We start from the raw sequence: 14,041 nt of genomic DNA, 5'->3' as shown, positions 1-14,041 counted from the left end.
AAGGCTGTGTCTCTCTCCTTGAGTAGGCCTTTCACTTCTCTGGTCATCCAGGGCTTCCGGTTTGGGTAGACACGGATACGCTTGTCCTCTGTGACTGTGTCTATGCAGTGTGTAATGTAGCATAGGACCGCTGCTGTGTGCTGTTCCAGGTCCCTGTCTTCAAAGACCGACCAGTCTGTCTTCGCAAAGCAGTCCTGTAGCCGTTCCATGGCGCCCTCTGGCCAAGTTTTCACTGTTTTGTTGATTTTCCCAAAGGGACATTATTTCCCACTGAAAATGGCGGCGCGCTCAGTCGCGAAGTCTCGTCGGTCCCGTTTAGGTGCATTTTTTTTGTTTATTTGTGTGTTTTTTTATTAGCCCAAACAGTAACCTGCTGGGCGAAGGTTAGTTTTAGCCGACAGGACCTGTTGGAAATAGGTCTGAAATGCGAGCAGACAATTTCGGCGGAGTTTACAAGCCGGGAAAACATTCCCTCAGCACTGGCGCGACCCCCCGGCTCACAATGGCTAACGTTACCTACCATCAAAAGACGGCGGCGAAGGAAGCGCCGTGGAGACAGGGGTGGTCCGCTAAACAGACTGAAGCGAGACCCACACAGACCAGCGATACCGAGCCTATTCCTGGCTAACGTGAGGTCGCTAGCAAACAAGATGGATGAATTAAGGCTCCGTGTTGAAACGAAGACGGTGAACAGCTGTGTGCTGATCATAACAGAGAGTTGCTAACTGCTGGCATACCGGACGCTAGCATCGAGCTACAAGGCTACACAATGCACAGACAAGACAGAGACGCTATGGCTACAGGGAAAACACGCGGCGGTGGATTATTAATCTACATTAACAACGACTGGTCTTCAGACTCCAAATTGGTAAGCAGCCACTGCTCCAAAGATCTGGAGTATATCACAGTCAAATGCCGACCCTTTCACCTGGCCAGAGAGCACTCAGCCGTCTTGATAACATCTGTTTACATAGCCCCTGATGCTAATGCTAGCTCGGCGCTAGCTTTGTTACACGGCTCCATCAGCGCACAACAAAGCAGATACCCTGACGCTGTCCACATCATAGGGGGGGATTTTAATCAGACTAATCTAAAGACAGTGCTCCCTAAGTTATACCAGCACGTGAAGTGTGCCACAAGGGGAAAAAATACACTGGACAAGGTGTACACAAACATCAAAAATGGCTACATATCTGACTTTGTTAGAGTGGAAACAGCCAGAAACACTTTTTACACCATTTATCGTCATCGTGAGGCGGAGAATTATTCTCATTTTAAGATTGTCCACCAAAACATTTAGCCTGATAAATAAATAAATACATAATAAAGAAGAAAAATAAGATAATGTGGGTTATTTAATTGTTGCGTCACCGTATCAATAAAAACAAATGACGAATAGCATTGCACCGGTAGAAATGGAGCCAGAACACAGCGTGGGTACAGAATGCAGGTTGTTGTTGTTGTTGTTGTTGTTTATTAGTACAGTTCACATGCAGGAAATGCACTTGTTACACAGAAGGTGGGGGGTTCAAATCCCTCAACAAGGCCCCTTCAGGGACGTCAGATTATACAACGTATTCTTCAAATGTTAGAAAAATAAACACCAAGTGGAAAGAAAACAATTGTGATACAATATAATATATGAAGTAATTCAACAATAAGAAGAGTGTTTGTTCTTTATTGATCCGGCTCTTCTGCTCAGGGGACGTGTTCGACTACTCGGGTCAAAGACTGGAAGTCACTGAGGTGAGTCAAGGACATTTGTTTGTTTTTAACCAACTCTACAGCTTTTTGTTTACAGCTTTACGTCATCAAAAATAAATGAATCTCTCGCTCTACCCTCTTTCGCTCTCTCTTTTTATTTAAATCTTTATTTAACCAGGTGAGTCTCATTGAGATAAAAAAAAAAAATCTCTTTTTTGAGGCTGACCTGGACAAGAAACACATAGTTACAAATATATAAATAAATAAATATAATAAATATTTTACAGCTTGATGCTCAAGTCATCAAAAATAAATGACTGTCTCTCTCTTTATTTTATTTATTTAAATCTTTATTTAACCAGCTGAGTTTCGTTGAAATAAAAAAATATATATCTCTTTTTCGAGGGACAGGAAGCAACATAAGAAACAAAAAACACGGAACAAGATGAGACAAAAGAAACTAAAAGTTAAGACACAAGTGGAATAACAGAGTTAATTTAAGAAACATTTGAAAAATGTTTCGGAACCGGACTAAAAGCAGTAAGTGGTATCAGTTCTTTGACTTTTTAATTATTATTCTGCAACATATTCCAGAGTAGCAGCAACTCATCTCTTTTTACATTAGTTGAAAAGCACAAATTATTTAGAAAATGTTTAAAAAGTTTTAATCTCGACTTTTTCCATCAGGTACTGCACATGTGAGGGAGTTATCAATTAAAATACTCAGATATTTTTGACAGTTAACAACCTGTATTTCACTTCAAGAGTGACCAGCGAAGGGATATCCTCCGACAGTTTGAACACAACATAAGTTTCAGTTGAAATAGTGTATTTTACCTTTACAGATGGTTAGATTATCAGAGGATAGACCCTCGTATCTGATGCACTCTCTCTCCCCCTCTCCCTCCCTCTCTCCCCCCCCCCTCTCACAGCACACAGAGAAGGTGGACTTCTCCTTCAACTCGCTGGCCGACCCCCGCTTCGTGTTCCACGACCACTCGCTGGTGGAGGAGGTGAAGCTGGAGAACCCCGAGGTCCACGCCTTCTTCAGGCTGCTGGCCCTCTGCCACACCGTCATGGCCGAGGAGAAGAGAGAGGGTGAGGGGGGGAGAGGGAGAGAGAAAATGAGAGAGAGAGAGAGAGAGAGCATCAGATACGAGGGTCTATCCTCTGATATTGCAACCATCTGTAAAGGTGTGCCACAAGGCTTTGTATTAGGGCCACTTACTGTTTGTATAAATAATCTGGACCAAAATGTGGTGGATGCGAATCGTCACTTTTAAGGGACCCCGAATGGTGGCGAAAACGTCTCAGGGATCCCTATAACTTGTAATCATAATAGATAAGATCATTCTCAACCGCATTAATACATCTCAGGGAATCTATCTCAAAAGCTTTCAGAACATTGACACCAGGAAACACCAACTTGGTCCTAATGAATGCACATTCTACAATGTACCAGTTAATAATGTTCGTCACAACCACATTAAAGCTTCTATGGGAAGAAGCTGGGAGACGACATGCTCTTTTTAGACCGATACCTGAACGCCTCTCTGGTCCTCCCAGGGGAGCTCGTCTACCTGGCCCAGTCTCCGGATGAGGGCGCGCTGGTGACGGCGGCCAGAAACTTTGGCTTCGTCTTCCGCTCGCGCACGCCGGACAGCGTGTCCATCGTGGAAATGGGACGGCAGCGCAGCTACGAACTCCTGAACATCCTGGACTTCAACAACGTCCGCAAGAGGATGTCCGTCATCGGTACGCCATCCACTGATGATGTGTCATTGGGAATAATAGAATACTAGTGAAGGTTCCCCAGTGAGTGTGAACAGCTGCAAACCTCTGTGTGTGTGTGTGCGTGTGTGTGTTCAGTAAGAAGTCCGGAGGGGAAGCTCTCTCTCTACTGTAAAGGTGCAGACACGATCATCTACGAGCGGCTGCATCAGTCCTGCAGCAAGCTGATGGACGTCACCACGGAGCACCTCAACGTCAGTCATGTTTCTCTCTGTGTGTGTGTGTGCGTGAGAACCTCCATGTGAAGTGATCCATCATTATTAATATGTCGTGCACGTGCAGGAGTTTGCAGGGGAGGGCCTGCGGACTCTGGCGCTGGCCTACAAGGATCTGGACGAGGAGTATTTTGACGGGTGGAAGCGGCGCCACCATGAGGTCAGCACCTCGCTGGACTGCCGGGAGGACAAGCTGGACGAGCTGTACGAGGAGATAGAGAAGGATCTGCTGGTGGGAAGAAGAAGAAGAAGAAAGAGTCTCAGGTTTCAGTCGACCTCTGTAAAAAGTGGATTTTAATATGTATTTTGTGATGTTTGTGTCCAGCTGCTCGGAGCGACGGCCGTAGAAGACAAGCTGCAGGACGGAGTTCCTCAGACCATCGAGCAGCTGTCCAAGGCCGACATCAAGACCTGGATTCTGACCGGTGACAAGCAAGGTACACGGGAGTGGGAGGGGAAGAGAGAGAGAGAGAGAGAGATTTGATTTTTAGAAAACCTTTATTCACTATGCACAACCGAAAACCAAAATTACTTGTATAACACAACATAAAGGCAGCACGAATCCTGAAAAAGAAAACGTCCATGATGCTCATGTTAAAAACTGAAAACTAAAGTCCACTGAGGACAGGGAGCTTCCTGCCCTCCGTCTTGCAGCTGAAGCTCCTCTCACCAGTGCTGAGGCTCTGGCTCCAGGCTCCTCCTCTTCAATCAACTTCTCCTCGTCCTCCGCCAGCAGCACCTTCCTGAGGTCGCACAGGATCTTCTTGAGCCTGTCGAGCTCCTGGTCCGTGACGGCTCCTCTCTCGTCCTTACACGTGAGGAAGGTGGCAGAGAGGAAGAACTTGTCCCTGCTTGGGAAGTGGTCCTCCACCTTGACGTGCCACACCTGCTCGGTCTTCCGGAGGAAGGCCTTGATCTCCTCCGCACTGTAGTGTGGAGACGCTGAGTCGGAGTCCTCCTCCGAGCTGAACTCTGGCTCCGCCCCCCTTCTGCCCGCCGTCACCTTCTTGGGTTGCGGGTTCTCTCCGTCTTCTCTTCCACACTTCCTCTTTAAACGGGGGACTTTGAGGCTCTCCTCCTCCCCCTCCATGTCTCCCTCACTGTCTGACAGCATCACCTCCCTGACAACTGTCTCCCTCTCCTCCTCTGACTTCACCTTTTCTTCCTCTTCTTCTTCTTCTTCTTCAATCTGCTGGACCTCGCCAGCCTCTCCCTCTTCCCTCCTCTCCTCTTCACCCTCACCCTGCTGGACCATGCCATGCCTCTAATCACCACCACCGTGCTCACCTTCTCTATGCTGTCCAAGAACAGCACCACCGCTCCGTTCATGCGGGCGGCGGACTTCACGCTGTCGTCGCCAACAACGTCCCCCACCGCCAGCCCCACCTCCTCTTCCGAGCACGGGAAACACGGCGCCACTCTAATCCCGTGCGCCCGCGTGAGAAAGCTCAGGTTCGCCAGCGCCACGAGCTCTCCGCTAGCTCGCCGGTTAGCACGCCGCTAGCCGGCAGCGCTAACGCGCACACAGACACACAAACAACCCCTCCGTGAACCCACAGACACTCACAACAAACATACCTTTGAAACAAAACACTTTTTAACGAGGAAACCCACCGCTAAAACAAACAATTCACCGCTCTCAGCTCAACGCCTCCGTCTTCGCACTCAGAGAGAGAGAGACCCCCCCCCCCCTTCGGCTGCTCAGACTGCGTCCGTCGACGCACATCTGTACCTCACTTGCATCGTCGTGGCTTATAAATAATTCAAAATGTCGCCCTGACATCAGCGTTGAGTCTTCCCTGTAAGGCGCGCATCATATTTTCGATCCCCCGTCTCCGTTCACGTTGAGCGTTTGTGTTGCAGAAACTGCGGAAAACATCGGATACTCGTGCAACTTACTGCGGGAGGAGATGAACGAGGTCTTCGTGGTCTCGGGGAACTCACCGGAGGACGTCAGACGGGAACTGAGGTCAGAGGTCAGACCATTGGGGAATGTTTCCATCGCATCCATTGTATTATTTTTTTATTGTATTTTTTTTCTTTTACAAATATCTTCAGAAATGCACTGCACTCCATGAAACCAGAGGAGGATCCTGTATTTCCGCCAGAGAGGACTCTGGGTAACGGCGTGGAGGTGATGGCAGACGAGGTGGTGAACGGAGAATACGGCCTGGTCATCAACGGACGCAGCCTGGTACGCCACCAGGGCTTCCTGTCGGACTTGTATTGGGGGGATGGGGGGGGGGGGACTGTGATAAGGGTTAAAGGAAAGAAAGATGCAAAGAAGACATGTGCCTTAACATTGGACTGCATGTCATTAGATTTAAATTCCTGGTTTATAAATGTGTCTCAAAGAACCTTCACAACATGGTTCTCTGAGGCCCCATTTCTGGTTCCACACAGAACCTTTCAAACCAGGGTTCTTTAAAAAACATTTCCTTTAAGGCACCTAATAAAATAAATGTATTATTATTAATGCTGTGAAAAATAACGCGTTAACGCGTTATGATTAAATTACAGGATAAATTAGTAAAAATTTTTTAGCGCATTTAACGCATGCGCAGAATGAGCTTCCAATCCGTCTGTTGTTGGTCGTCTCTACAGCAGCATGTCATTCTGTCTCTAGTGTCGCGTTAACACGACTCCGATCTCCGTCTCGCGCGCCGCAGAGCTTCGATCCGGCGTGTGCGCGCACATCGGGACGGAAAAAAGTCACAGCCCTAATTATTATTATTATTGTTATTATTAAAGAGTTCTTCAAAGAACCTATGAAGGTGTCTCAAATGAAAAAAAACGGTTCTTCCTAGAACCACAAAGCCTTTTAAAGAACCATTTAAGAACCATTATTTTTCCGTGTGTAGAGACGGATTATTGTTGTCAGTCGGCCTACACGTGGTATACTTTTTAAAATGTATTTTAAATATCCTTTAAGGTGAATATTCCTTTAATTTTCTGCGAGAAATATGTAGTTTCCAAACACTTTTTCTCGTTCATAACCTCCTATTTTGGTATTGTAGGATATCAGTTAATAGTGTGTGTGTCGTCGTCACCCCCCCCCCCCCCCCACCCACCCTCAGGCGTACGCCCTGGAGCGCAGCACCGAGCTGGACTTCCTGCGGGCGGCGTGCATGTGCCGGGCGGTGATCTGCTGCCGGGTCACCCCGCTGCAGAAGGCTCAGGTGGTGGAGCTGGTGAAGAAGTACAAGCGTGCGGTGACACTGGCCATCGGAGACGGAGCCAACGACGTCAGCATGATCAAAGGTATCAAAGGTGTCCAGAGGTTACAATACGTGATGTAAAAAGGCGTGCCGCGACAGAAAGTAGATCCTGGGCCCTGTGGAAACATTTTAGCTTATTTGCAGCTTTTCTTCTGTTTTTAAAGTTTCGGTAAAACAAGTAAAAACACTAAAAAAAACTTCTGTCACAATGCAGGAGATTAATATCTCCATAGCCAGATATATATCACAGTATGTTATGGTAATTCAGGTAATCCATAAATAGTTAATCTGTAATAACTACATGGTGAAAGCCTATTTAACCAGCATCGGTGAATTTTATAAACAAAATAGGATTCTATAAGCTTATTGTTCAATTCAAACACACAAAATACATTTTGAATGTATTATTTTATCATTTGATTATATTTATACATGCCATATAATACACTTCATAGCTATAACAATAGAAGTAATGATCACCAAGAATAGACCCCTCATAACTTACTTTAGAACCAATTTCACATTATTCCTTAAGCCTTTTATTTTTATATAAATTGACGCGCCTTTTGAAAAAAATAAAACTACTATGGATACTAGTTTATTTATTTAATCTCTTATTTACGACTTCTAGGAAATAAAAGTAACCCTAACTACTCTGCACAATACCTAATTGACTAATGGAAAGTACTGAGTGTTTTTCTTAAAATGAACATATTTAAAAGTGAAAATAGATTATAATAAATACTTTTAATTATGTTCAATATAATAAAGTTATTGTATCTCGATACATTATTTAAACTGGATATGATTCCATTAAAGATCACAGATAGTCCTCCTGGTGAGACGTTGTGTTGCTGGAAGTCTTTTCATAATCACTCGGCTGGTTTTGGTGTTTTTCTGCCACCTAGTGGCCACAGCAGGAGTACTGCAGCTTCGAGTTATATAAACTAAGTGACTGAAATATTATTATTATTACCTTCGCATTGAAAATGCCGGAAGGTTATGTTTTGATCGCCGTGTATTTATTTATTTATTTATTTATTAATTTGTATGCGTGTTATTCGCAAAACTCAAAAAGTATTGAACCGAATCGCATGAAATTTGGTGGGATGATTGTTTATTATCCGGGGACCAGTTGATTAGATTTTGGGATCGATCGGGTCAAAGGTCAAAGGTCAAAGGTCATGAACAGGTCAAAATCTTTCGCAGAACTCAAAAAGTATTGAACCGAATCGCATGAAATTTGGTGGGATGATTGTTTATTATCCGGGGACCAGTTGATTAGATTTTGGGATTGATCGGGTCAAAGGTCAAAGGTCATGAACAGGTCAAAATCTTTCGCAGAACTGAAAAAGTATTGAACCGAATCGCATGAAATTTGATGGGATGATTGTTTATTATCCGGGGACCAATTGACTAGATTTTGGGATCGATCGGGTCAAAGGTCAAGGTCAAAGGTCATGAACAGGTCAAAATGTTCTTGAATCGCATGAAATTTGGTGGGATGATTGGTTATTATCCGGGGACCATTTGATTAGATTTTGGGATCAATCGGGTCAAAGGTCAAGGTCAAGGTCATGGAAAGGTCAAACTTTTTTTACCATAGCACGATACATTTTTGTCCAATTGGCATGCAACTAATGCCAACATGTTCATAATTCAATGCCCAATCTTGTGATATGCGAAGGTATGCGCTCTACCGAGTGCCCATTCTAGTTTTCAATGCGAAGGTAATGTTTTGATCGACGTGTATTTATTTATTTATTTGTATGCGTGTTACTCGCATAACACAAAAAGTATTAAACCGAATCGCATGAAATTTGGTGGGATGATTGGTTATTATCCGGGGACCATTTGATTAGATTTTGGAATCGATCGGGTCAAAGGTCAAAGATCATGAACAGGTCAAATCTTCTTGAATCACATGGAATTTGGTGGGATGATTGGTTATTATCCGGGGACCATTTGATTAGATTTTGGGATCAATCGGGTCAAAGGTCAAGGTCATGGAAAGGTCAAAATCTTCTTTTTTACCATAGCACGGTAAATTGTTATCCAATTGGCATGCAACTAATGCCAAAATGTTCATAATTCAATGCCCAATCTTGTGATATGCGAAGGTATGCGCTCTACCGAGTGTCCGTTCTAGTTTATTATAGAATTATTTCATGTTGAAGTTGTTCTCACGGTTTTCGAGAAATGTAAACAACTTCTTCTTCTTTCTTTATTTCTTTCCATATTCTTTCTTTCTCCTTTCCTTTCTTCTTCTCTTCCTTCTTATTCTTTTCCTTCACTTCTCCTTATCGTCCTTTTTCTCCTCCTTCTTTCTTTCTTTCCTACCTTCCTTTCTTCTCCTTCTCCTCATCCTTCTTGTTCTCCTCCTCCTTCTTATTTTTTCTTCTTCTCCTCCTTCTTTTTTCTTTCTTACCTTTCTTTCTTTCTTTCCTACCTACCGCTTCCTTTTGTCCTCCCTTCCTTCCTACCTAACTACCTTCCTTCCTTTTTACCTACCTACTTTCCTTCCTTCCTTCCTATATGTTCCTTCCTTCCTACCTTCCTTCCTTCCCATCTATCTTCTGTCCTCCCTACCTTCCTTCCTTCCTATCCACCTACCTTACTACCTATTTACCCTCCTTTCTTCCTCCCTTCTTCTTTCCTTCCGACCTACCTACCTTTCCTTCCATCATCCCCCCTTCCTTCCTTCCTTCCATCATCCCAGCGGCTCACATAGGAGTGGGCATCTCGGGTCAGGAGGGCATGCAGGCCGTGCTGTCCAGCGACTACTCCTTCGCCCAGTTCCGCTTCCTGGAGCGCCTCCTGCTGGTGCACGGCCGCTGGTCCTACCTGCGCATGTGCAAGTTCCTGCGTTACTTCTTCTACAAGAACTTCACCTTCACCTTCGTCCACTTCTGGTACGCCTTCTTCTGCGGCTTCTCTGCGCAGGTGAGAGAGGGAAGCACGATGGAAGGAGGGGAGGAGGAGGGGGGGATGATTGAGGAGAGGAAGGACTGTGATAAGGGTTAAGAAAGAAAGATGCAAAGAAGACTTCACATTGGACTGCATTAGATTTAAATTCCTGGTTTGGGAGTAATATTTTGGGAAATGATGATCAAAGCAGCTTCATATAAATATATAAATATGTGTAGAAAGTCTTAGATATTACGTTTAACACAATACTTAAATAAATGATGAAAAATCTGAATATGGTCGAAAGAGACCGACTTGCAGACAGTTGTCCTCCCCCAAAATAATATAAAAAGACAATATTTAGCATATGAATTCTCACATATAAAAGTCAAATAAATTAAGATCCAGTAATCAAAGAAAATGATTAAATGAGGATAAAATATCACACACTTTAATAACTTGATTTTTACAAAATGATTAAGATTGGTTCATTATTCTTATGACTAATTTTACACAAAAAAAATATTGTATCCAAAAGTGGTGGAAAAGTACATTTACTCAACTACTGTACTTAAGCACTTTTGTGGTACTTGTACTTCTATTTCCTTCAACTCCACTACTGAGATAAATATTGTACTTTTTACTTTACTATATTCATTTGGCCACTGGAGTTACTTCCCGCCGTCTGATCTACTTAGCTGGAGAAATGTAGATGATCATTTTAATCCGGAGAGGTTAAATGATCCCATATAAAGCAAATAAATTTAAATAAATGTGTGTTGTGGTTCTTTCCTCTCAATCGTCTGATGACTCGTCAGATTTATCCTAAGAACTTTTGGAAGGGACCGAACCTTAAGTTGGGAACTTATCTAATAACTGGTTATAAAGTAGTTTAAATGGGACAATATGTTACGTAAAATGTCAAATTTAATCATTAAATATTTAAGTATATAAGAAGAGATTTTTTTTTAAAGTGGAAAAACATTTTTTCTTACTTAGATTTTAAATGCCGGACTGTTTTGCAAGGAGGTATTTTTATATTGTTGTACTTGTGCTTATAGATCAGTAACAAAAATAACTGTACTTTTTCCGCAACTGTCCTTGTTGCATAAGTTGTTAAAATCCTCGTTGCTTTGCAGACGGTGTATGACGAGTGGTTCATAACCCTCTACAACCTGGTGTACACGGCGCTGCCTGTCCTGGGGATGAGTCTGTTCGACCAGGTAACTCATTGATGTGTAATAAACGCATAATAAAGTTTTTTAACCGCTGACGTCTCGGTGCCCTTTGTCTCCCGCTGGTGGCCAGGATGTGAACGACGCGTGGAGCTTCCAGCATCCGCAGCTCTACGTTCCCGGTCAACTCAACTTGTACTTCAGCAAGAAGGCCTTCTTCAAGTGCGCCCTCCACAGCGGCTACTGCTCCCTGGTGATCTTCTTCATCCCCTACGCGGCCGTGCACGACACCGTGAGGGGCGACGGGAAGGACGTGGCCGACTACCAGTCCTTCGCCCTCCTCACGCAGACGTGTCTGCTGTTTGCCGTCACCATCCAGGTATGAGAGGAGACTTTTTTTTCTTCTTTTTTCTTTGTGATGATGGTTTTTTAATCAAACTCTCACTCTCTTGTTGTTGTTTTCTCTCAGTTAGGGTTGGAGATGTCTTACTGGACGGCGGTGAACACTTTCTTCGTGTTGGGCAGCCTGGCCATGTACTTCGCGGTCACGTTCACCATGTACAGCGACGGCATGTTCCTCACGCTGCCGTCAGCCTTCCCCTTCATTGGTGAGCGGTGACCTCGTGACCTCCACGGTCAAATAAATAATTACTGCTGCAAATATGTGTAAATGTGTCTATTTAGTATATTACTGCCTTTACAAAGACACACAATTCCTTCCTTACTACCTACCTTCCTTCCTTCCTTCCTATCTTCCTTCCTTACTTCCTACCTTCCTTCCTTCCTTGCTACATACCTTCCTACCTTCCTACCTACCTTCCTTCATACCTACCTTCCTTCCTTCCTTCCTACCTACCTACCTACCTTGCTTCCTTCTTACCTTCCTTTCTACCTATCTTGCTTCCTTCTTACATTCCTTCCTACCTTCCTTCCTTCCTTCCTAACTTTCCTTCCTTCCTAATTTGATAAATACATTAAAAAATCTTCCTTTTTAGTCCATTCTGACTGATCTCTTAACCTGATGCATATAAACTCGTTTCTCTCTCCTATCTGACTGCTGGTGAGACGCCACAGGATACTCACCCTCTGGACCTCAGTAATCAAACACCCACAGGACACAGAGAGTTTGGATCAGAGATCAATTCACATAGATTTATTTGTAACCAACAGTTTCACAAATAAACCTGAGCTGGGTCCGGTATGAAAGACAACAACCTCCCTCCACATCTGTCTTTCCCAACCGCCAAACAAACATTTTGACATATTATTTATACATCACACTCAATGCAGGTGCCGCCTCCGTCCACTCCCTCATTACATATTAGTTCTCGTCACTCAGTTTGACCCCTGTCCCAGGTCAAGCCAGTTACTTTTCTTGCTGACGTCCCCCCCCTCGTTACTTCTCTCATCGTTATTGTCTGAGCCTCCTGGTCCTCGCTCTGCAGTCTCTTCTCTACCGGTTAAGACTGGAGCAGCACTAGGCCGCTGGGTCTATCTATGTCTGGCGTTCTTGAACCTCGTCTCGGGGAGAGAGCTGTGTGTGCCCTCTCAGTCATCTTTTTAGATGTAATTTAAGCCTCATAGAACACAATGGAAAAGTTTAATACACACTATGTATATATGTTGTAGAAGCACATCATTTGAAACATTTTAACCACCACAATATTTTGTCGAAAAACATTATGTACCTCAATAAAACATCAATATATATAGATATATCTATATATTTTGATGTTGACATCGATATTTAGACGTTGTTTGGGAAATGATTTGTAAGAAGTTCAAACAATATCCAACCAAGTGATCTCCTTTTTCTTTTCGTTTGTCATCTTGCTCATGAACGTCTTCCCTACATTGATCTCCACCTACAGTAAATATGTGTCTATTTTACAATGACACACAATTCACTTTTATGGTAATTATTGTTAATCGTGTGTGTAATAAACTTTACGTGATCGCCTTTGAAGACGAGGAACAGGAAACATCAACACACACAGACGTCTTGATGTCTTTGTCGCCCCCTGCTGGCCAGCATGTGAACGACGTGTGGAGCGTATATTAACTTGTTTGCCAGGTTAAACTACAAAAGTGAAGGGATGACCTCCAAGTGTACAAATACAAACTTGTGTGTGTTTCCAGGAACAGGCCGAAACTCTCTGAACCAGCCCAATATTTGGCTGACGATCCTCCTCACCTCCATCCTGTGTGTACTTCCTGTTGTGACCTACCGCTTCCTGTTTATTCAGCTGTGCCCCACCATCAATGACAAGGTACAGACGGGACTTCATTATAGGAGCTGTTGTTCCATAACCTAGAGCAGAATTACCCCCCAAAGAACAGTAAGACAAAGAATAATAATAGTGTCAGAATATATATGTTATTATTATAATAATTAATTAATAAATATGACTAATAATAATAACAGTAATAGTAGCAGTGATAAAAAAAATAATATGGCGATTTCTACTAATAATAATAAGAGTTAATATAGTGGAGTGATATTAGCAATATAAGTATAACTAATAATAATAATAATAGAAGAAGTGGATGTAATAGAATAATAATAACAATATAAATATATGTTTTACTGATAATAATATTAATAATAGAAGCAATTGATGTAATAGAATAATAACAATATAAATATATATATTACTACTACTACTAATAATAATAATAATAGAAGCAGTGGATACAATATAATAATAATAACAATATAAATATATGTTTTACTGATAATAATTATAATAATATAAATATATGTATAACTAATAATAATTATATTAATAATAGAAGCAGTGGATGTAATAGAATAATAATAACAATATAAATATACATATTCCTGATAATAATAATAATAAAAGCAGTGGATACAATATAATAATAACAATATAAATATATGTATTACTGATAATAATAATAATAATAATAATCATATGAATTGTAATAATAGAGGCAGTGGACACAATATAGTAATAATAACAATATAAATATATGTATTACTGATAATAATAATAATAATAATAGAGGC

At 42.5% G+C, this 14,041-nt stretch overlaps 1 protein-coding gene across 1 annotated transcript in view; it reads left to right on the top strand.

Moving 5' to 3' along the window:
- Window positions 1-14,041, top strand: part of LOC130197331 (probable phospholipid-transporting ATPase IM) — a 43,175-nt gene that overhangs the window by 26,919 nt on the left and 2,215 nt on the right. Inside the window, exons 13-26 of the mRNA XM_056419960.1 lie at window positions 1,703-1,746; window positions 2,637-2,802; window positions 3,271-3,459; window positions 3,574-3,689; window positions 3,778-3,942; window positions 4,036-4,147; window positions 5,574-5,679; window positions 5,769-5,904; window positions 6,788-6,971; window positions 9,648-9,871; window positions 10,975-11,058; window positions 11,144-11,389; window positions 11,480-11,618; window positions 13,150-13,280. Coding sequence (XP_056275935.1) covers window positions 1,703-1,746; window positions 2,637-2,802; window positions 3,271-3,459; window positions 3,574-3,689; window positions 3,778-3,942; window positions 4,036-4,147; window positions 5,574-5,679; window positions 5,769-5,904; window positions 6,788-6,971; window positions 9,648-9,871; window positions 10,975-11,058; window positions 11,144-11,389; window positions 11,480-11,618; window positions 13,150-13,280 — 2,042 coding nt within the window. The remainder of the gene's footprint in view (window positions 1-1,702; window positions 1,747-2,636; window positions 2,803-3,270; window positions 3,460-3,573; window positions 3,690-3,777; window positions 3,943-4,035; window positions 4,148-5,573; window positions 5,680-5,768; window positions 5,905-6,787; window positions 6,972-9,647; window positions 9,872-10,974; window positions 11,059-11,143; window positions 11,390-11,479; window positions 11,619-13,149; window positions 13,281-14,041) is intronic.

The sequence above is a fragment of the Pseudoliparis swirei genome, chromosome 7 (genome assembly GCF_029220125.1).
Source record: "Pseudoliparis swirei isolate HS2019 ecotype Mariana Trench chromosome 7, NWPU_hadal_v1, whole genome shotgun sequence".
Lineage (NCBI taxonomy): Eukaryota > Metazoa > Chordata > Actinopteri > Perciformes > Liparidae > Pseudoliparis > Pseudoliparis swirei.
This window is presented reverse-complemented; position numbering and strand designations above follow the sequence as displayed.